Genomic DNA, 24,118 nt, shown 5'->3' with positions numbered 1-24,118 from the left:
CACCCACTAGTTACGAACATCACTCTGTAGATATACGATAAGTTTCCTCTTTGGATGGTTCAAAATACCAGTTTGTCTTGTCTGTTCTATTGTATATATACTTTTTATCTGTATGGACATCACTCCTTATGTCCATGTTTTATCATGTGTTAAAAAATAAAAACTGATATTTTTTGGTAAATTCCGACCTCATCGTCTTTATATATGTTTGGAAAGACGATTTTTCACCTTTCTCTTGTTCTAGGTGCGATGCTAATTTTGCAGCCAAATACGACATTAGCAGGTAGTTTGTTGTGGACCCTGGTTGTTTAAACATATATTAAAAACATTTTCCATTCTAATCAAATATATAATCACAAGATTAGTATAATATTTTTTAAATGTCTCACCATATATAAAAAACAGTCAAATTAATTGCAAGATTGCTGCCAGTGTAAACCTGCTCCAGATCATAATCCAATCTACCATACCCGATCAGATATAAATCTAACATTTTACAATTTGTCAACAGATGCCTAGATGTCTCAGCAGTCAAACCCCACAGCCTGAATAATCGTTCCTTAGCAGGTATATGAAACCAAGGACCTCTACTAACTAACTTTGGCAGCTGATTAAGCCTAAGCTGCATAATAAACCGTCTAACCCATGTATATTTGTATTTTTAATGTATGCACATGTGGATCCTATCGGGAAAGATTGCATTGAAGATTGCATTGAATATTCAGCACTAGAGCCCCATTTTTTGGATCTTTTTTAAATATTACATTGGGCAACCTATCCGGACCAGGAGCTCTGGAAGGTTTTAATCTATTTATTATCAGCTCAATATCCAACAACGTAAAATTAAAAAAAGATTTATCCTGTTAGGCTGAATAATTTTACTAGGATCTATGATAAGTGCCTGATAATATAGATTTAAAATGTATTCTTCCCATTTAGTATTTTGAATGGGATTTATTTCAAGCTTTACCAACTGGGTGTTATTATGTGCATGAAAAATATACCAACATGTCTGCGAATCGTTTGCCCTCAAGGTGCAATGTCTGCCAATGTACAGTGGCTATTGAGCCCTTATACTGTCTGATCCAGTTTTTGTTTTTAATTTTGTCTTTCATGATTAGGATTTGCTTTTCAAAATAATCACCAATATTTTTTCTTCTTCATCTAATATTTAAGCAATATGACCCGAGCGGCGGAGGCATTACCGACTCAGGTAATGCTCCGGGGCGCATAGTTATAGGCCCGAGCGTAGTTATAGGCTGAGGGGCTGCCACGCCCCCCGCCGAGGACAAGGCGGCTGGAATCCCGGCCGAGAATCGAAGGATTCTCTGCCGGGTAAGGACCCCAATCAGAATGCTTGTTGCATTCTGCTGGACTCTTGCCGGGTACTAATTAATCGTAATTCCTTCCTTTTCTCAACCACCACTCAGTCGTTCAATTTATTTTGGGAATGATGTACTCTTCTAGTGCCATGTTTATTTTGAACCTCCAGACAATGGTCAAATTGAGCATCAACAATCTCATTAAATTGATTTAACTCTGTGAAGTGGGAAAGGTCATTATTGACTAATAGTCTCAAAGTGGAATTATTGGCCCCATTAGATAAAGTGAAATGACAAGCATCATCATCAACCATAACCAACTGCAGCAATTGATCTAAATGGATAAAACTTAACCAGCCCCCATTTTTAACCAAGTATTAGTCCTTCAGCATTTCACTATTACTATTCGCATACTTTGGTCTGTGGTAATTGAGATCTCCAATGACATAGAACGGTTCATTATTATATTGTAACAACCATTTTTCAATCAATTGCTCAATGTGCTTAATTATCACGTCACAGTATGTATTTCCAGGAGGTTTATAAATGTTAATAACTAAGAGAGAGGTAAGTACCTAATTTAAGGCCCGCTGTATACATACCGCTAAAACATATTTACATGTTAAATGACTTTGAAACACAGTGGCCCTTAGATGGGATGCTACATCAACTATAAGTCCCCATATGGGCGTACAGTAGCATTTCTTTGCACCAAGATATGAAAGGAGGAAAAACCATCAACATAAAAATCACTTATCTTCCAAGTTTCCTGCAGAAGAAACAGGTCAGCAGACAAAAGGTAATTAGCACCCTCTATATTTTTCATGAAAGAGCCAAAACCATGTGTATTCCATGATCGAAGCATTAAACAGGGTTTAGTATCCTCCAGCCACTCAATCTCTTCAATATCAGAGTGAGGATGGTTCATGTGGCAATCAGAATTTGAGGATTTAATCGCAATGATTCACATATCTTACAGACAATGGACTTGACTGCATCTTCTGTCAATTGATCCCCGTCAGTGTTGTTCAAGACATTCTTTTGTAACTTCGGCTTAACAACTTGCGCTATACATTTAGTAAGTTCACAACCCATCTCTGAAATGTTGAGGCTCGCGCCATAATTAACTCAGTTAAAATTGGAGATACCAGATGGATCAAAGCCCAATAAGCACCAAATGGATCACTAGGTAATTCTACTAAAGCCAAGTCCTGCGAAGAGATACAATTCCAGGCATGAACTTGAAGTAATTCAAGCACACTAGGCCAATTTAAGGGCTATGTGATGTTATATATGGGATACATTACTCACCGTAATCGTATTTCTGATGCTTGTATCTGCTTAGATTCACATGCTGTGCATAGGCCGACATCTAGTGGAAGCTGCAGAGTATTACAGTTTGGTTTTTGAAACTCGAAAATGGGCGTCGACACAGGGCGTGCCAGTAATACTATCCCTAGTGTGACGTCCACTGTACCCAAGATCCCTCACGCATCTAGGATCCTCAGATTGTATTTTTTCTGACATGAGGTAGCATGAGGAGTAGCGTGAGTACAGATAATCCAAGCAGATAGACAGAAAGGTAAGACTACAAGCAATCATGCGCCTTCTCTCGGAGGGGAGGAAGGGTGGGTCGCATGTGAATCTAAGCAGATACAAGCATCAGAAATACGATTATGGTGAGTAATGTATCCCTTCTGAGGCTTGTGGAATCTGCTTAGATCACATGCTGCGCATAGATTAGCGAGCAGTACCAGAAGAAGGAGGTGGGATGTGAGAAGGGTCATGAGCAAATAAGTGTCTTAGAACCGCTTGTCCCACTTGTGTATCTGCCTTGGAATGGGTGTCGATGCAGTAATGCTGAGTAAAAGTGTGAATAGAGCTCCAAGTAGCTGCTTTGCAAATGGTGTCAAGGGGTACATTTGCAATGAAAGCCAGAGTGGCCCCAATGCCTCTAGTAGAGTGGGCCTTTGGCGTAAAAGGCAGAGTGTTTTCAGAGAGTGAGTAACACAGTTGGATACAGTTATTAATCCACTTCGAGATGGCACCTTTAGAGACGCGATCCCCCTCTCTGCCTGTAGCTACGGAGACAAACAGTTGATCTGTTTTCCTTAGCGGTCTTGTTTTATGTACATAGTAGAGGACCGCCCTACGCACATCCAGGGTGTGTAGTTTCACCTCAGCCGAGCTTTGCGGGTTCTGGAAGAAAGCCGGAAGCTCGATGGACTGGTTTACATGGAATTTTGATATAAATTTAGGTGAGAACCTAGGGTGTGTGCGTAAAACCAGTTTGTCTTTATGGACAGTAAAGAAGGGATCCTGCACTGACAGAGCCTGAATTTCACTGACCCTTCTTATGGAAGTAATAGCTACTAAGAAGGCCGTTTTATAAGTCAGGTGTTTGAGACTGCTTTTATGCATGGGTTCGAAAGGGGGGGCCATGAGCTTGGCTAGCACCACATTAAGGTCCCACCCTGGTGGTGGGTTTGAAATAGGAGGGTGGAGTCTCTTTACTCCTTCCATGAAGGCTTTAACTACTGGTACTTTCCACCACAACACCTTGCTATGGGAAGTGGTGTAAGCCGAGAGGGCTGCCAGGTGTACTTTCAGGGAGTTAAAAACCAATCCTGCATCTAGCAGGTGGAGCATGTATGTAACAGTAGTGGAAGGAGTGCAATCAACTGGGTTGATTTGTCTACTCTGGCACCAGATAACGAACCTCTTCCACTTGTCAAAGTAACAGTGCCTTGTGTTTGGTTTCCTAGATTCCTTTAGGATGTCCATACACCTCTGTGGCAAATTGAGGTGTCCAAACTCTATGACCTCAGGAGCCATGCTGCCAGGTTCATTGAGTTGGGTTGCTGGTGCACTGTTTGACCTTGGTGCTGGGACAGTAGGTTGTACCAGGCTGGAAGTTTGATGGGCTCGCACACCGCCATCCTGCGTAGGTGTGGGAACCAGGGTTGTCTTGCCCACATGGGAGCAACTAGGACGAGCGTCATAGATTCCCTGTTCATCTTGTTCACCACTTTCCTGATGAGAGGAGTTGGTGGAAAAGCGTACGCAAACATCCCTGACCAGTTCATCCACAGGGCGTTCCCCTGGGAGTCTGGTTGGGGGCACCTGGATGCAAATCCTGGGCATTGTCTGTTTTCGCTTGTGGCGAATAAGTCTATAGTGGGGAAACCCCACTGAGAGAAGAGATCTTCTACGACCTCTCTGTGAAGAACCCATTCGTGTTCCTCTGGGAGGGAGTCTCTGCTCAGAGCATCCGCTAGGGAATTGAGCTCCCCTGGAACATGTTGTGATGACAGGAAGATGTTCCGTCTGAGTGCCCATATCCAGATTTTCTGGGCAAGCTTGGACAGATTTGGCGAGCGAGTCCCTCCTTGCTTGTTCAGGTAGAACATGTCTGTAGTGCTGTCCGTCCGGATTTGCACTGACAGGTTTAGTAGGTGGGGCTCGAACGCCTGAAGCGCTCTGAATACTGCCAGAAACTCTAGCAAGTTGATGTGGTTCTTGGCCACTGAGTGAGACCAGAGACCCTGAGCTGTGTGGTGGAGATGGTGAGCTCCCCACCCCGTCAGACATGCATCTATAGTGACTACTGCCTGTACTTCGGGATCGTAAAAGGGTTTCCCCTGTACGAGATTTTCTCTTGTCCACCAGTGAAGGCTTTGTACCAGTGTTGGTGAAACGACCACTAGATCGTCCCACTGACCACTTGCCTGAGACCACTGTTTCGCCAACCATTCCTGCATGGGACGCATGCGCAGGCGCGCGTGGGGGACCAGGTAAATGCATGACGCCATCATGCCAAGTAAACGCATTGCTTTGCGTACCGTTATTTGTTGACCGGACTGATAATGCGGAATTTGCAGTAGTATATTCCGAATTCTTTCTTCTGAAGGAAAGGTCAATCCCTCCTGGGTATCCAGGATTGCTCTTAGGAATTGTTTTGAGGTGCTTGGCACCAGGCTTGACTTCTTCTCGTTGATTGAGAAGCCTAACTCATGGAGGAGGTCGATAGTCCTTCGAATGTTTGTCCTGCAAATTCCTGGGGTTTCCCCCGTCATGAGCCAGTCGTCCAGATAAGGGTACACTGGGATTGCCTCCCTGCGTAGGTGTGCAGCCGCCACCGCCAGTACCTTGGTGAATACCCTTGGTGCTGAAGCTATCCCAAACGGCAGTACCTTGAATTGGTAGTGCCGACTGTCCACCTTGAAGCGCAAGTATTTTCTGTGCGCTGGGAACATGGAAATATGAAAATAAGCATCTTTCATATCCAAGGTTGCCATGTAATCCCCCTTTTTTAGGAGGGGGATTACCTCTGGTAGCGTGGTCATACAAAATTCTTGGGGCTTGACATACTTGTTGGCAGGCCGTAAGTCCAAAACTGGCCGCATTGTCAAGTCTTTCTTTGGCACAAGGAAGTAAGTTGAATAAATACCCTTGTTTACCTGGTGTCCCGGGACGAGTTCTATCGCGTCCTTTTGTAGAAGAATGGCGATCTCCTCGAGGAGAATCTTCTGATGTTCTAAGGAGTGTACTCTTTGTCGTGGAGGATGGTTCCGGGGACGCTGCAGTAGCTCTATACAATATCCCGTGGATACTGTTGACAGCACCCATCTGTCTGATGCGATCCCTTCCCAAGCCTGGGTGAAGTTTGAAATGCGTCCCCCTACTGGGGTTGGGTGAGAAGGGACCCTGAACTGAGCGTCACTGCTTTGGTGGAGGCGTGCCGCCTCCCTTGCTTGGGCTGCCTCTGCCTTTACCACAACCTCTCCTATTACCTCTGCCGTAACCCTGGGTAGACTGTTTGTTGTTCCACTGTGTACCCTGCCCCTGGGAATAGTTGGATCCTCTCTGGGAATTTTGGCCGCGTGGGCGACGAAAATTACTATTCCCTCTCTGGTTAGGGGGTTTATTGGTTAACTGGCCAAGGGATTTGAGTGTCTCGTATTCGTCCTTGGCATTTTTCAGTGTGTCTTCGACCGCCTTACCAAACAACAGATCGGCTTCCACCGGTTTGTCTAACAATGATGCCTGAGTTTCTGCCTTAAAACCAGACTGCCGTAACCACGCATGTCTCTTGATAACAGTTCCTTCTGCTATCAATCTGCCTGCGTTGTCCGCGGCGTCGAAGGTTGCTTTCAAAATGCAACCAGACACGGCTCTACCCTCTGCGGAAATCCAAGCTAATTGGCCCTTTAACGGTTCAGGAGCAGAGGCTATGAGAGCCGCGACTTCTTCCCACTGATGGCAGTTGTAGCTGGCCAACAGGGTGGTGGAGTTAGCAATCCTTGCTTGATAGGCGGACGTTGAGGCTACCTTCCTGCCGAAACCGTATAGTTTTTTGCTCTCCTTGTCGGGAGGAGCTTCTGACGAAGACAAGGGTGTTCCAGCCCTTTTACGAGTGTTGGTGACAACTAGGGAGTCTGGCTTCAGATGTCCTCTTATATAGAGAGGGTCAGACTGAGCTGCCCTGAAAAGTTTTTCAACCCTGGGATTGACTGCTCTGGTGAGGTTTGGGTTCACCAGGGACGGATCTATTCTCCGCTGAATGGATTTAAGGATAGGGATGGTCTGGGCAACAGGCCTCCTTTCTCCCACTAACTCTTCTGCGAAGTCCCTTTCCTCCTGTACACCGTGGGTTTCAATGTGGAAATGTTCTGCTGCGCGAGCGAGAACCTCATTTAGGAGGGGTTGGTTATCGACCGGGGAGTCGGTAATCGGGGCTTCGTTCTCTACCGGGGAATCTACTCTGTATGTTTCCGGGTCATCCTCTTCTTCTTCCTGGTCCTCATCATCCCCATAGTAGCCTGTCCCGGTTTGCTCTTCTATCATACCAAATTCTTGGTCTCCACAAAAGGAAGCTTCTCCTTGATACCGTGAGTATGGTGTTGCGTAAGGTTGTACCTCGAAGGGTTCAGACCTCATCGGGGTTTCAAACCGGGCCTTCTTACTCGGGGGGATAGGATCAGTAGAGCCGGAGGGTGTGACCCCTTGTGGATCATACGAGAGGAAATGTTCTGGATTTTTATCATGAAAATCAGCCAAAGAAGACATTCTTGACATGACCCTATCTATGTCTTCACTGGACCATTTTTTGGAACTGGGAATGACTCTCTCAGCAAGTCCATGGGATTTATCTTGAGTAGCTTTGCTGGTTGTGGACCTATCAGCAGACCTGGGCTTATCTGTCTGTTTAGGGGGGTGGAGTGTTTCACAGGTGTGGAAGAATGTACAGGTAGTTTCTTCTGCTGTTTTCCCCCCTCCCCGTGCGTAGAAAAATGTTTTCCCTGTCCCTTAGTGGCTCCGGAGTTTTTCGACGCCTGGCGTCGAGGATCGGGAGAGGTGCCCTGTCCTTCGAGCGTGGGGCCTCGCTGGCTTTAATTGCGGGCTCCGCCTCCTGGAGCGCGGCCTGGGGGTGGAAGTCGTCTTCGTCTTCCGACCATCGAACTTCTGTTAGCCTAGGGAGCGAGGCACTCTTGGCAAGAGTGGATGATTGCCTGGAGTCATGCAGCGATCTTGATCGAGAGCGCCCAGAGGACACCGAATCGGACTGTTCTGTCTGTGCCTCTTTCCGAGAACTCGACGTCATCGAGTCTCGGTTGGACTTAGTGTGTTTAGTGTGTGTAGTATGTGAAGCGCTTGTGTCGCCGGGGGTCTTCCCCATAGCCGCCCTGCCGGACGACCTTCCGAGGTCGGGGACCTGCGCTCGGCTGTCTTTCGACGCCGTAATGCCCTCGCCGTCCGAAAGTACGGCGTCGCTGCCATCGCTGAAGGCGCCCTCCGCTGCCATGGCCGCCTGCCTGGCGTGGTGGGCCCAACGCTTCGTTGAACGGTCCTTAAGTGTCTTAGGTTTAAACCTACTAAACGCTCTGCAGGTCGCTTCGGGGTGGTCCCTTGGCAAGCAGAGATTGCACGTGGCGTGCCTGTCGACCCAAGGGTATTTGCGGTTGCACTTGGGGCAGAATTGAAAAGGGGTACCCTCCATACGCACCTTGAGGCAGCGGGCTGTTAAGTGTAGGAAATGTATAAGGTGTACCTATATACCAAGAGTGTAGAGTATGTACCACCCCCCACTCTCCCTACTTGCAGGGCCGAGGCCAGCGGCCTACCAGGCCCGGGCCGAGGCCAGCGGCCTTCCGAGGCCCAAATCCGTCGTGCAGCAGCCGACGGTCGATTTCTTCTCCAGCCGGCGTCGAGTATCTAAGTTCGACGTTGGGGTGGGGAAGGATGTCAATAGATAAATTTTAGCAAAAGTATGGCTAAGGCCAGGGGACTCCGCAAAATGCTTCCGACCAGTATGGCGGAAAAAAACAATCTGAGGATCCTAGACGCGTGAGGGATCTTGGGTACAGTGGACGTCACACTAGGGATAGTATTACTGGCACGCCCTGTGTCGACGCCCATTTTCGAGTTTCGAAAATGAAACTGTAATACTCCGCAGCTTCCACTAGATGTCGGCCTATGCACAGCATGTGATCTAAGCAGATTCCACAAGCCTCAGAAATATATATATATATTCAAAATGGTAATGCTTTTGGATTTCCCATTTGTCCATTCCAATGATGAATGCTTGCTCAATATAATCTGACTTGGTGTCAAATTGGGCATTTGCCAATTGAGTGCAGGCCTGCTGTGTTGTTTTCAATTGGTTAACATCATGGGTCTTACTCCGTACCAATACGTCATTTGCTATTAGAGTACCATCCTCACCAGCAGTCAATCCAGGGCCACTGGAGCCTCTCCTCTTCCTTATCAAGATGTGGAGGAGGATAGAATGCCGGAAGAATTACCTTCTGGCTCAGATGGAATTCCGACACAACCTCCGGAAGAAAAGAAGGTCGAACCCTAAGGACAACCCTGTCCTTATGGAACACAATGAGGGGTGGTTTGGCGGAAAGTGCCTGCAACTCACTCACTCTGCGAGCAGAAGTAACCGCAACTAAAAATACAGTCTTAAAGGACAACAGTCTCAATGGACAAGAATGTAAGGGCTCAAACGGAGCTCCCATTAGGAACTTTAAAACCAAATTCAAATCCCATCCCGGCACCTGGAGGCGACGGTGGAAACACATTAGTTAGCCCTTTTAGAAACTGAGATATCAAAGGGATTTTAAAATAAGAACATTACTCAGACGAGCGCTTAAATATGGACAGCGCCGCCAGGTAACCCTTAATGGTACCCACATGCAGGCCCTTGTGGGCTAAAGAAAGCAAAAAAGACAAAACCAAAGGAATGGAACATTGGAAAGGATCTACATTCTGTACCCTGCACCAGTCACAGAACTTCTTCCAACGGCAACGGTACAGGGATTTCGTTGCGGGCCTTCTGGCTGAAAGCAACACCTCCATCACGCCTTCAGGTAGGTCCCAATCCTTATATCTCAGCCTTTCAGTCAGATACCAAGCATGAAGACTGAGAGACTTGACCTCTGAATGGAGAACTCAACCCCCCTTCCCGTGAAAGCAGATCGTCTCGGTAGGGAAGACGACGTGGAGGGCAGATGGACATGTCTAGAAGGTCCGGGTAGCACGCTCTCCTGGCCCACGCCGGAGCAATGAGGATAATCCGGGAACAAACCTGCGCAACACCTGCGGAATGACGGGGGCCGGAGGGAACGCGTACAGCAGCGGGAAGGACCACTCCACTACGAACGCGTCCCCCAAAGCTCCTCTTGGAGGAAATTCCCACGAGCAGAATCTCTCGCACTTCCGGTTGACACTGATGGTGAAGAGATCCACTTGTGGGGTTCCCCCAAAGGATGAAGATCTCCAAAAAGAACTTCCTGAGCCAGCTCCCACTCGCGAGAGACCGCGCTCTGCCTGCTCAGAGCATCCGCCGCCGCATTTGTCTCCGGCCAGATGAACTGCTGAGATCGAAATTTCCGGCTGGATGGCACATAACCAGAGCTGCATCACCTCCCTGCACAGTGGGAGTGACCGTGCCAACCCCTTTTTGTTGAGGTAGTGCATGGCCACTGTATTGTTCGTCATAATCAGGACATTCTTCCCCCGCACAGATGGCAGAAAAGTCTTCAGGGCTAGCCTGACAGCCTGCAGCTCTAACAGATTGATGTGGAGTCTGGACTCCGACGGAGACCAACGACTGCTGGCTGTCAGCTCGTTGGCATATGCTCCCCAACCCGTGAGGGATGCGTCCATCACTATCGTCACCTCCGGCCACGATTGCCAAAACAGAGCCCCTCTGAACAGATTTCCTTTGACGGCCCACCACAGAAGGTCCTGGGCGACCGAGGGCGGAATCTGAACGGGATCCGACATCCTGCTGGAGAACTGTGACCACTGCATCTTGAGTGCCCACTGCAGGGATCTCATCCGCATGCCTGGCCTCTGGCACCAGTAAAATGCAGGATGCCATGAGACCGAGCAATCTCAAGAACTCGAACGCTGGGAGACTCTGGGCACGTTGAAATTTGTCCACCATCTGCAGAATGTGATGAGCCCTCACCTGGGGAGGCGAACACTGCCCTAGGGATGTGTCTAGCACTGCTGTGATGTACTGGAGCCGCTGGGTAGGTGTCACATGAGACTTCTTTAAGTTGAGGGAGAAGCCCAGCTTGTGCAAAATATGGGGAATACCATCCCTGGTTCCTCTCCGCTACAGGTACCAGTTCTATGGCACCTTTCTCCAGCAGGGATAGGATTTCCTGCGCAAGGAGCAGATCCGGACGCTTCAAAGAGAGCTTTGCCGGTGGATTGTCGTGAGGCCTCTGCCAGAAAGGAAGACAGTAGCCATGGGCTATGATCTCCAGAACCCACACATCTGAAGTAATGGCACGCGATTCTACAAGAGGCTGCGCCAGCCTTCCCCCAACCGCCGAACCATGGGACATGGCCTCATGACTGAGTGGAAGTGGCTGCGGCAGTGCCTGAGGGCAAGGAGGCAACTGCCCGAGCGGCTTTGGCACCTCAAGTACCTTGCTTTCCACCTCTGTTACTCCTACGGTGGCCCCTTTGACTGGCAGCTCCCCTCGATCTACCAAAGGAAGAGTAGTATCGAAAGGAACCTCCCCTCCATTGCTGTCCCCTAGGACAAAAAGGCAGAGGTTTGCGTACTGCAGCGCTCAAGGACTTCGCTGCAGCTTTTGAGGTCTGCAACCTCTCAAGGCTCTCGTCAGCCTTGCTGCCAAAAAGATGGACACCATCAAAGGGCATGATGAGAAGTCGGCACTGTACATCAGGTGCAAACCCCGACTTCCACAACCACGCAAACCTGCGCATCACAGTGCTCGCCGCCATGGACCGGCTGATGCAGTCTGCCACGTCCAGACCCGACTGAACGGTTTCACACATGTCATCCTTGCCATCCTGAACGAGGGCAAGAAAACCATCCCGTTCCTCCCCTTCAGGAATATGTTCAGCCGCCAACGACACACAATTACACAGAGTGTGCGTGAATCTTGTAAGGCCACAAACGGAGTTGGCTGCCTTTAAAGCCATACCCCCAGAAGAAAATACCTTCTTTGCCCAACCATCAAAGCGCTTGTCGTTCCCATCAGGAGGGATTGTAGGGTACGCAGCCTGCTTTGCTGGGGCCCTAGTCGCCTGCACCACCAAACTCTCCAAAGTAGGGTGCGTAGACAAGTAGCAGAGGTCACCACTGGCTGGGCGGTATTTTTTCGGCAACAACTTATTCACTGCCGGGAGACTCTCTGGAGCAGTCCAAGCCGCTGCCACCCTTCTTTGTAAAGCCATATGAAAAGGCAACACCGGGTCAGTGGGTGGACCTTGGTCTAATATATCCGTCAGGTCATCCTGCAGAAAATCCATAGGTGGAGCAGACCACCCCAGATACTCCGTCACCCTCGATATGAGGCGCTTGCACGAGGAGTCAGCATGTGTACCAGGCTCAGGCCTGCCAAACTCAACCTACAGGGAGGTATCAAGACCACTGGCATCATGTAAAGATTGACAAAGGTCTTCCAGTTGGCTATGACCAGACAACAGGTCATCGGGAACCTCAGAAGGCACAACCCCTTCTTCATCAGACCCCTTCTCTACCTCTGAAATGTACTCCAAGGGTTGGAACATGTCCACCCTGGGAGGAGGAACAGAGTATGGGTCAAACATAGGCTGCACAGTCTTGCTGAGCACCTTTCTCGGAGCTTCCACAGCTCTCCGGGGCACCTCCGGCAAATTTTCCTCAAAAGGCGTCGAGGGCGCTGATGGAAGCGGCGTCGACCGGGAGCGGGCATGATGGCGATCATCCTTGACTGATCGGGACCACGACGGTTCCCGATGATGGGGCCGATCGCCCGAGCCCGAAGGCGTGCGAGCGGTGGCTCTAGCGTGTTCCTTGCCGGCTTCTCTCGAAGGCACGGACGGAACGGTGCCCTGCGATTCGAAAATCGCCATCTGCCGGCTGAATTCATCCCATTCGGCCGGCGACGAGTGTTTCAAGGGACAAGCCACCCGCCGTCTGGCGGAGTCCTCTGATGAGGACGGGGAAGGCCCCCGGTGACAGTGCTTCCGTGAATGCCTCGAAGAGGCAGAGGAATGACGGGACCCACTCCTAGAACTAGACCCCCTGGACTTACGCCGACGCGGAGAGTCACCCCACGAATCGTCAGTCGAAAGTCCAGTGGATTTTGACTTACTGGGTTTGGAAACCCTACCTACCGACAGCTTCTTCTTCCGCTCTTGCAAGGCCTTCGATGTCAAAGACTGGCATTCATCGCAGTCATCGGTGGCGCGCCTCTCGCCGAGGCACCAGAGGCAGACGCCGTGCGGGTCCCGTAAGAGACATCTTGGAACCGCAGTCCCGACACTTCTTGAAGCCCCACTTCGGGGTAGCAGAAGACGAAGACATATTTCTCGAACAACAATAGAAGAACCGATTCAAAAGGAGAACCGAGGCGCGCCAAGATTCCGAAGCGAACACGTTCGCAGAAAAAACTGAACTAAGGCTACGGGCGCCGTGCATCCTACATATAACATTCAGTGACGTCGGAGGAGGTCCTCGAGGTATCGTGTCGACGTCATTGACGCAGGACGCCTACACCGAAAAAGTTTTCTGAAGCACCATAGCTGTGGTAATCACTTGTCAAAGATGTGGAATACATCGGAGGACACAATCCGCTCGAAGTAATTTTTTAGCAAAGTGAACTGCTTCACAGTATTGGGATATGTGTCCGTTCTTTCTAATTTTAAGGCCTTTTAGATAAAATGGCCTTGCAGTGCTGAATTTTTGACAGAATTCCACTTGCAGCCAAATGAGTTTTAAGTGGGAGAATATCTTGGGCCTCATTACACGGACGGTGGTAAGGGTTAACGGTCACCGTTAATGGTACCGGTGACCGTTAAACCTTACTGCTTTACTACGAGGTTCCTTTGCGGGTGGGAGACTTTAACGCCTGCTTTTTGCAGGCGTTAAAAACCAACCCGCAAAGGGACCAGGGAGCTAATTACGGTACCGCAATTTGCGGTGCCGTAATTAGCACCTTCCCCATTCCCATTATGCCCTATGGGGCAAAAATGGGAATGGGGAAGGGCAATGGGGGAATTACCACCCCACCAACCTTGGAATAGGGCGGTAATCCTTTCCTCCAAGGCGGTGCTGGTATTTTACCGGCATAGACCAAGGTGCTAACAGCACCTTGGTCCACCGCCGTATGTGTAATCAGGCCCCTTGTCTTGTTTTTCTTTCCTTTCTTTATATGTACAAGCGATGTCCAGTTTGATGCTCATTTATTGTGTGACCACCATCTGCTGAAGAGGTCTCTGGGACTTCAAAAGCTAATGACACTAATATCTCAGAATAATACTTTCAGTTAGTCCAATAAAAGCAATACAAACTTCAATTTTGTGTGATTTTATAACTGGACTAACATGATGCCAAACTGTTTCTCTTGACTGTTTTTATAATCTACTTCATATTTTTTAATGCAGTGTATTATGTTTCTAAGTACTTATTTGACCTGATAGAGATCTATGTGTGCAACAAAAGAAATGTATATATATTTTTCAGTATATTGGTGTGGTGTATTTTCTAGAGATAAGTGTATGGACTAATTGTACCTTTGTGTCAGCCTGCTACCTCTACAAGGGAGTTAAGCGTGGTCACTCTGTTCACATTACTTGCCCTTAAGAGAGATTTGACTTCTATTTCTTGTCAGGTGGATTAGCTCACCATTAAGGTCAGTGGTCGTAGATTCCTCAACAGATAGTTGTACAAACATTGCCTTAACGATGCAGCAAAAAACAGAAGATGCTCAAACTCTGAAGGCAAAAGAGGTGGCTTGCGCACTCATCCCCCGGTAGACATGGGTTTATCATACAGTAGCAAGGCAGTCACTAAGATGTGAGCGACTTACCTTCTCCACTTTTTCCAAATCTTCACTGAAGAACCAGTCTGCCTGCAGAAAGAAGAGACAATGTTGAAACTGCAGCTGAATTAAACAACAAAAATGCTTAAACGGACAAAGGATTGAGAGCCAGCTAAATTATTGGAATGAGTGGAATGAGAGCAAGGTAAATGAAGACGACACCTCGAGTGCAACAAGAGTGGGGAAAGCATGTAGCTGCATAAGAGCAGGGAAATGCCTAGCCCGGGGGTAAAATGAGGCAGGAATAGAACTTATTAGGAATAAAGTGAGAGCAGGGACAAGGTTAGATCAGCAGTTTGATGACAGCTACTTTTGCTGTAGCAAAGGGTGTATAGGATTCTATCTGTTATGGATTCACATGCTGCTTAATTTCCTCTCACCATTCGTTGGCAACTGAAGGTCTGTGTAAAAAGACAATGAGATCAAACATGGGATTGTCCAGGCGTGGTCAGCGCCATCCAAGATTGCCGCTTTCTAATACACTCTGTCTGCCCAGGGAGCTTAGTTTCCACATTTGCTACGTGCCAATGTGAGTCAGAGGCCGGATGGTCTCCCGGGGCTTCCCCCTGACACGGAGCCCTATGTGAGTGAGCTGGGGGCTTGGAGGCATGCTGAGAGTGCCGCTGGACTGTCTGTGTTGGAGACGGAGTGAGGTTTGTGATGCAGCCTGGGCGAGGACAGGGCTGTGTGACAAGACCACCTCTCGGGGTACATCAACTCCGGGGAAGTCGGCGACTGTGAGATGGAGCCACCAGAGGGGCGCCGACAGTGGCTCTAACTTGCCGTGAGCCAGTGAGCTGTACCATTGTGAAGACGCAGTGGGGTGGAGCTGGCCGAGCGGGCATGTATGGGGCACACTAGGAACACCACGCTGGACCTACTTGGGAGTTCTGGTGAAAATCACTAGACTTATCAGAAGCAAGCCTTGAAGTCAAGAGCATGTCACTTATAAGGATTTAACAGCCAAGCCTTGATATTTTTAAGTGACCGCATAGTGCAATAATCTATTTCGAATTTCCAAGATAATATTTCTAATTGCCTTGAGGAGGACCTTGTTAAGGTTGAAACATGCGTTGGCTATAGCAAAGAATACACATACTGATCCCAATGGATGACATAATTAATAGAGTCTCTGTCACTCATTGGATCTATTGAAGGCCATTAGACCATTGTCTATATATTAATTTTGCTGTTCAGGTAGCAGGCAGAGGGCAATTGATCTGACCCTCATTTGGGTTCAATGTCTTGTCAGAGGGAGCGGCCCCCCCATGCAGCAGGAAGCCGTTCATGCTCGCGGCCATTGTACACGCAGAGAGTGTCTGCTGCAGGTGGGTGTCCCGGCTCTGCTGGCTGCTAGCACTTAGTATAGATATTAACCTCTGCGGCCCCAGATGATCACAGCAGAGCACCACGGGAGGAGCTAAAGCCTCGGATGGGCCCGTTGGCTGACAGAGTGCCGCAGATAATCATATGGTGGCAACAGCGACGGGTTGCCCTCCTAAGAGCGGAATGGCTGCAGCTCACTGATGTTCATGCCTCTCTATAGCCTCACGCTGTAACCATTAAGTGCCCCAGCAGAAGTGCATACTCTGCAGCTGACAAAGGAACACAAGTGGTGAACATATGGAGCATCCTGCCATCAGGTTCAGCTCTGCAATCACTTAACAAGCAGCATTCTAAGGAGAAAGGGGAAGGGATCTACCGACAGGTAGTAAGCATTGCCCTGCTAGACCCACAATAAACACCTGGGACCCCCGCTGGAAGAAGGCTGTGCTTAGAGGCATTGTGGAAATCAAGAAGATGCTTAGCTTCAGAGTGAAAACGTGTAGTATGTGTCTCTCCGTAAGACCCCAAGCCGTCAATCACCTCCCTTTGGTCCCTGCCAATGGCCATTGTGGGGAAGAAGAGAGTGAAGGGAGGGGAGATGGCAGGCCCTGGCCCGATGGAGGCTGGATCACCACACCTTATGGAATCATCTGGACTGCATGGCTTCTGTTCTTCATTGCTTCCACCTCTCCAATCTCCTCTGTCTCTCCAGCAATTTCTTCCCTCCAACCTTCTCTAAACACCAGCCTCTTGCTCCCGCAGTCTGCACTGAACAACTGTGGTGGGATGTGTTTATGTGTTCTCCCCTTCACTGGTGGGTCTTTCAGTGAGAGTCTGCACCTGTGACTTGTAATTGGGTGAGTGTTGGTTTTGGCTGCAGTCCCTGAGTGCGCCTGGGCTATATGGGTTTAGCAGAGTCTAAAACTGGCTGGTCTGCCATCCTGGAAGCCAGTAATCCCTCTGTGACACTTCTCTGTGCTGTTAGGACTGAGCCGAGGTCCCCTTCTTTCCCAGTGTGTGAATTAAATATGGGATGCACAAAGGGCAAGCTATTTAACCTCACATTTTACTAAACAGTACGTGTGCACAGGGAAATTATGACATCATATTCCCTGGCAGAGAAACACACTGCCAGGAGACAATGCCTATGTAATTTGTTTCTGCGTGATACAATCCCGGGTCTGAAAGTGGCTGGTTGTAACCTTGTATGTATGGGATTCCCTGGCTCCTACGGTGTCACTTTAAAATATTGAAATGACTTCCCTGATGTTCGGGATGAGGTTTTAACTACGTTGCAATATCTGCTACTAGTGTTGAATGAATGGCAATGTGTTTCCTTAAAGGAAAACCTATTTTCTCCTATACCAGAGCTGCAGGTTTTCTCAGTTGGGGAGGGTAGGACCTTCTCATTGCCCTGCAAGGTCTCACAGGGGGCTTAGGTGGTGTTCAGGCCTCCAAAGTTAGGGTCTCATTATAAAGCAGTGTAGTAGGAAGGGGTCCAGGCTCTGAGTACCGGCCTGTGTTGGACCACTGTTATTGGCCCCTGCCATGTAATGGGGACCAAAATGGGGTGGCCAATGGATCCTCCCAATACAGCCCCTGGGCCCAATATCCACTGGCTCGGATGGCACATGGCCCCCCGAGTCACCACCTTGTTGGTCCTTAGAACCAGACAGAAGACTTCATCAGAGGCCCCGCAAGTTGCTCTTTTATAGGTCTTTGCGCCTCTTCAAGTTCCACCTCTGCAAGGTCCTCTTGCGTGGGATGCTCTAAGTGCAGTTCTTTGTTGTGGTGACATATTGCCACAATGTACCGCGCAGTTGGCTAGATGCTCAAAAGGACCATCTTTTTGTTGTTGAGGCTCCTCACTCGAATTGAACACTACTACAGAGAGGCAATGCTCCAAAACCCCCTATACCCTGGACTAAATCAAGCACCTATATTTTCTTTTGTTATAAGCCTGTACTACCTGCTTGCAAAACAGGGTTGAGGCCTGCCTGAGCTTGCACCGTACAGTGGAACCCTGATATCAGCTAGGAATGGCTCTGGCTAGTTGGAGTGTTCTTCTGTGATCAGCTGTTTGCAACACACCCAAAGACACTTTGATACACATATTGAAAGCTACATTTTCCTCTTGCTCTATTGTGATTGCTTTTAGTGTTCTTCCGGTAGGAAAGAATACAAGTCTTCCTCATCCCAAAGGCCAAGTTTGTAAAGTATCATCTATCACAGCTTTAGAACAGACTGCCCAAGGTAAGCATGCTCCTACAGTACACAGTGTTCTCTCGGATGCTACCAGATTTCTACTCTCGCCATTTGGTGGTCTCCCAATAGTGGCACCAATTGTTCTTATTGTGCCAACTATTATCAAGTTTGACATGTAATGTCCATTGACATATATGCGTTCTTGCAGTGCTGTCAGGGCTCCAAGAATTAGCACAGAAACCAAGAGTGAGCATCGAATCTGCATGTTTGCTTGGTATTGTGGTGTGTACAGAACACCTTAAATAAGTGGAAATTTGAAAAATGCCATCCATGAATTTGTCAGCCTTAACTTGTTTCTATCAGATAATGTAGATGAGCCTGCCATGAGGTGAAACCTTTCGCTGTTCGTGTGAGGTGTCTGGTGTGGGTTTTGCGCTTCAACCGCCCTTCAAAAGGGGGAACTCGGGCAGGAAGGACGTTCTACACCAAGACCACAATCCCATCAGAGGAAGCAGATCAGTTCCTGTATTTGGAGGCCTGCTCAGGGACCAGGCATTACTCTCCCAGAGAGCTCTGTGTAGGTATGCTTTATGACCAGACACTGCTCTCCCAGAGAGCTGTGTTAATTTCTCATTTGGCACTCAGATAAGTGACACTTAATTAAAGCTACACACTAAGTGAAGACACTGATAAGTAAGTTTCAGTTCACAGGAGGGATTAAAAAACTAGCTCAGTTTATGTAGAAGGAAATAAAGAGCTAATCTGCTGTGCATAAATGAGAAGTAACCCAAATATGTATGGTGGTCCATTTATAAACTTACGAAGCCGGAGTAATTTGGCAGTCGATAATAATAAAGCCTGGATTGATATTGTACTTAGAAAACGCCTTTGAGAGCACACTATTTGAGCAGTAGGTTCGTAAGGCAATGTAGAATAGTTCTAAATAGTATATTTCAATTTATGAACAGGTAATTAGGGTGGGTTGGCATATAGGTAGGGAGTTAGGGTAGCATTTTCAGTCTAGAAGTCTATGATAAGACCTAAGACTTTTCTTCATAAGTCAGGGAAAGGGCCTACTAAATAGTTCAGGAAGCAAGGAAAAAATGAAGACCATTAAGCAACCCCACGTGAAAAACCTTCTAAAAAGTTAGTTCTTTGAGAAGATTATTTTGGCAAACCCTCACCTCCGGGCTGGTTGCAGAGGTTTATCAGGAGAATACAGAGTTCAGGATACTCAGGGCTGTTGGGGGGCGGGCGGAGGGTGGAGATCACGTTTCACAAGACAATTCGAACAATAGGAAACAAATGAGTTGTTCCCATTGTACTTTCAGAGAATTACAAGAGGGGCTGATTGTATTGACAGCGACACGAACAGGCTGTTTTAGCACTTGGCCATAGGGGATCTGTGGGGCATAGCAGCTGCCCAAGTACTTTGGAAAGACGTTCAGCCTGAAAAGTGTTGACTTGTAATTCTTCTCCATCAATGCGGTACTGGTCTTGCTAAGAACAGTGTTAGGAAGCTCTCTGGGAGCCTTCAAGAAGCCTTCAGACATTGAACTAATGCCATAACAGCAGCACCTCAAATGAATGTGAATATTACATCTCCTTTTAACCACTCAAGAGATATATAAATAAAAATAAGAAGGTAGAGCTGCTGATCACTTCACAATCCTTGCAAATGAAAAACAAAACGTGTTGCAGTGATCCACTTTGCAGTTAACTCTATAGAATCTCCTTATGCTGTACAAAGCTGTGATTTTACTCAAAAATCCGCGCCTTGAAACACTTGTGTATAGGCGCGTTACAAATGCCATATCATATCATATCATATCATATCATATTAATGCACTGTAGGGACTTCCAAGAGTTCTCACTACAGCTTCTTATGGTGAAATGCTCATATGTGTGATGGGGACTTACTGGCTTATATCGGAGTCAATGGCACCACAAGCTGCCTCTGTTCTTTGACTATTAGGACATTTACAAAGCCATACAATGGCATACAGCTTGAGCCATGTATTTATAGCCTTGAAGTCTGAAGTGTCTTTATGAGTCATGTTCTTCGGGCATATGAGGATGCAGAGTTTCAACACTGGAAGCGTTTTAAAAATGTTAAAACCATTTTCTTCTGAAATTTCTTGTTTCATTTTAGGAATCTTTGCTACTAAGATCCTTCAAAGGTGAAGGTGAACGTGGCCTCTACATCCACTTGTTAGATACTGGGGTTAGACTTCATAAGACTTATCCCTTGGTATTAGGGGCCAAACTCTTAATATAGGCCTGTACTACACAAGAGCAGCCAGGTTGATCTTAGGAGGGAATTATGTGAGCTGTAGAGCAGTACAAAGAAACCAGTTAGTACACAGATCCAAGGAAACACTAACACACTTAAAGTTACATTACAAGTATATATGTATAGATACACAAGTCACACAAACAATTCCAAAATGTAGAAACTAGCAACAACATTCAATAAGAAACGGAAAAAGATTGGAAAAGGAACAATAATGCAGGCGAGTAACTTTTCATATACTTTTCATATCCAGCACACAGAGTGAGTTCAGTTAAGGTCAGTAAAAACACTTATATGTATCATCTTTGCAAAATTCAGTTTAAGGAGAAATAAAAGTTAGACAGAACACAGCTAGCAACTGGTAAATAGCAATTATACTCTCCCAGAGGTATTTAGGAAGTCTGTTTCCAAACAAAATAAGTGTTCACAATTCAAGTTTATGGAGGATCCAGCATTGCCAAAGCCACTAATATCAAGAAGATGGACCTTTGGGTAAAGAGCAAAGCCACAGTCAAAACGGACAGCACCAGTTCTGATGAATATCTTCAGAGAAAAGTTAAATAACCAGTCAGTTGTTCTTGTAGAAAGCACAGGAGCTAAAGAGGAGCCTTCCTGTTAGCACACAGGTTGCAAGACCTGCACAGTGGAGTTAAGGCCAACTCCCAATTTGAGAAGACAACTCTCCCAAAGCAAAGGAGCACCGAAAATGACCTAAGGTAAGTGTTGTAACGCAAGCCCCACAGTACCTGAAGAGTGAAGTTGAAAATGTAGCTGGTCGCCTTCTGGATGCAACGATGAAGATCCCGATTCCTGCTCCTTGGTCGTGGTGACGAAAGGGGGGACCTTCAGTGGGCTTCTGCAGCAGCACTCGAGAGAAGGGTTCGGCAGCGAAGGATTCAGCTCACTCCAGCGGCTCTTTGTGGTTTTGGCACCTTTTTCTTAGCACCAAGAAGAAACGAATATGGCTGGTTGGATTCTTTCCGATTACTCGGTCCTGACTTTTGGTAATGAATGTTCTGCTCTGGAGATCCACATGGATGCTTACAAAGTTTCAGTGAGATTTGATGTTCGCAAGATAATGCACTTGCAAATGGTCCAGGTACCCCGGGTATTGGCGTTCTTCAACTCAGAAAAGTCGCAGGATGTCGGGGGATGGCCCGAATTGTAGAAGGTCTTGAGGCTAATTGGACTCACCAGCCCAAGGGAGGAAGTTGTCCTTGCTGGAGCTTCCCTGTTGAGATGACAACGGGGTCAGCACAGCTGCAGTGTATCACTGGTATTTCTGCAGTTGTTGAAGGTTCTGCTGGCATCTCTGCTCGTCTTCTGTGGTCTTTTCTGTCCGTAGCCCAAAAATACTCGCCTTATATGCTGGAACCCATTCATTCACCCCGATGGAGCTGTCAATCACCTGGGGGTTGACTTTCCTGCAGGACAGCCAGCCACCCGGTTAGAAGCTGGTTTCAGCCAGGCATACCTACAAACAAAGGACAGTGACGTTTTGGAACCCTCTCTCCCTTCCTTCCTTGTCAGGCACACTGGAGCCTGGACGAGCTTCAAGGGTGAAGCCCGCCAAAGGCAAAACTCACCAAAGCTTACATGAAACGACAGGAGAGCCCAGAAGTAAGGTACAAACTAAAAATGGTGAAAAAAGACGACAGGGGCCATTTTGAGAAAATGGCCACCCATGGGTGCTGTACTGCAGCTGAGAAATCAGCCTGCTATTAACCTGCACAAAAAGGTAGAACAAGTACCCACTGCCAACAGCCATTGAGGTTTGTTAGTCACTGTAACAAAATGTTAAATGAGTAGTGGGAAAAGGAGTTACAATGTAACCCCCCCAGCACCCACATTAGGTGGAGTGTGCTGGACCCACAAAGTAAAAGGTAAGTAAGATAAAAGTTATCTTACTACTCTAGGGAACTGTAGTTCACACAAAAGAATGTATTAAAACATAAAGAAGTCAGAGGGAATCCTCAGTGACACTGCACAGATGGTGCTGGGTGCCGTAAAGTCAAAAACAGATGCCTGTATTAACATTTGGAGATGAGCATACTCCACAAAAGAGGTAAAATAAGAATCCCAGTCAGAGAAAAAGAATGAAGGGTAAAACGTACCACTCACTCAGGAGATTAAAATCAAAAACTTCCAGAGTCCATCAAAAGTGATGGGTGTCTCACGTTAAAGGGAATCAGCACAGAAACTGAAAATTCTCCCTAATGCCACTGAGTAAAGCCTCTGCAGTGTGGACGTAGGCCTGAGGCTGGAAGGCCACAAAGACCCCAAAGTGTAATCGCCACCATTCCTTTTAGCCTAGGTTTGTTTTGGAAGAATCAGTGACATTAGACATATGCAAAATGCTAACCGGCTAAAACAAGGGTCATTCTTATGTGATTAGATCTCTAAATTTGGACTCCGCTTCAATACGTTCCTTCACTATTTTTTCAGCTTCAAGGTTTACAACCAAACCCGACAGGTTCCTAAGGTCACAGCATTGTACCTTTGCACTCAACACTCATATTCGATTAAAAAAAAAAGTTTTTAAACAACTTCGAATTCCAGACCAACCAATGGATACTGAATACCATGTGAAACCATAACCGATTCAAATGCCGAAAACGCTACGCTGGCTGTGGAAAGGGATTGGGGAAAGGATGGACAGACAGAGGAATAGGCCCTAGGCATAGACTGAGGTTAAGATGCAATAACAATGTATAGGAGCAATGGTAAGTAAAGACAATGACAAGGCTAGTTTAAACAGCTATCTGCACTAAGAGCACTATCCATCCAACTGTGCAGCATCCATCAAAGGATGAAGGGTGTGCTATACAGGGCAGACAGCAATGGATTGTATATGGTGTTCCTCTTACAAGACACTGGACCTCATTACGAGTTTGGAGGCAATGGAAAAACTGGAGCTAACGGAATTCACTCCAGAAATGTCGAGTCCTCCCGATTAGTAGCAAATTCAATAGGAGGCAAAACATCCAGTATATGTATGGAGTTGCTACCTCTAACAAAAAGAGGAGGAATTAGCTCTAGTGGAACTACTTCCGCAGGTATTCCCTCCACTGCCCAATGAAGTCCTATGGGACTTTAAAATGGGGACTAACCACAACTGATAATCAGGTGGAAATTCCACAGATAGCAGTGGAGGTAACAGATTCCGGTTGATGGAATTAGCATTGCTAATACCTACCAACATGTCCTGAGCCCTACTGCCTTCTAAGATAAATAGGCTTACATATTATAGTGATTTAGTAGAAGACATCTGACAGCGCGCAGGACAGTATTCTGTATTGACCACACCGACAACAAAACTGTATTTCTCTTAAAACATAATTAAATAACAAGTATGACATACCACTGTAAAGATGTTACTGGAAGGAAGTCTACCATCTTGTGGGGAACAGCGAGAATAGCTGCAAGAATGTAACTTACATGCTGGATTAGGGTCTCCATGATCTTGTAGCGGTCGGGCATGTGGGTCACCATGTCGGTCATGCTGTCTTCTGAGGTCCTGACCAGCGTGGGGCCAAACACAAGCGCAAGATTACGAGGCTCCATCTGTAAAAAGAGTTCAGTATAAGAAATGCATCCCAAGGAAGGATACTGTC

At 47.2% G+C, this 24,118-nt stretch overlaps 1 protein-coding gene across 5 annotated transcripts in view; it reads right to left on the bottom strand.

The window, feature by feature from the left end:
* Positions 1-24,118, bottom strand: part of ARHGAP23 (Rho GTPase activating protein 23) — a 635,536-nt gene that overhangs the window by 10,573 nt on the left and 600,845 nt on the right. For all 5 annotated transcript variants that reach the window (XM_069634667.1, XM_069634666.1, XM_069634669.1 and 2 more), the window contains 2 exons: positions 23,943-24,068; positions 14,669-14,710 (listed from right to left, as the gene is read on the bottom strand). In XM_069634667.1, the coding sequence (XP_069490768.1) occupies positions 14,669-14,710; positions 23,943-24,068 (168 nt within the window). The remainder of the gene's footprint in view (positions 1-14,668; positions 14,711-23,942; positions 24,069-24,118) is intronic.

Source organism: Ambystoma mexicanum, chromosome 13, assembly GCF_040938575.1.
Source record: "Ambystoma mexicanum isolate Mex_15411 chromosome 13, UKY_AmexF1_1, whole genome shotgun sequence".
NCBI classification, from domain to species: domain Eukaryota; kingdom Metazoa; phylum Chordata; class Amphibia; order Caudata; family Ambystomatidae; genus Ambystoma; species Ambystoma mexicanum.
This window is presented reverse-complemented; position numbering and strand designations above follow the sequence as displayed.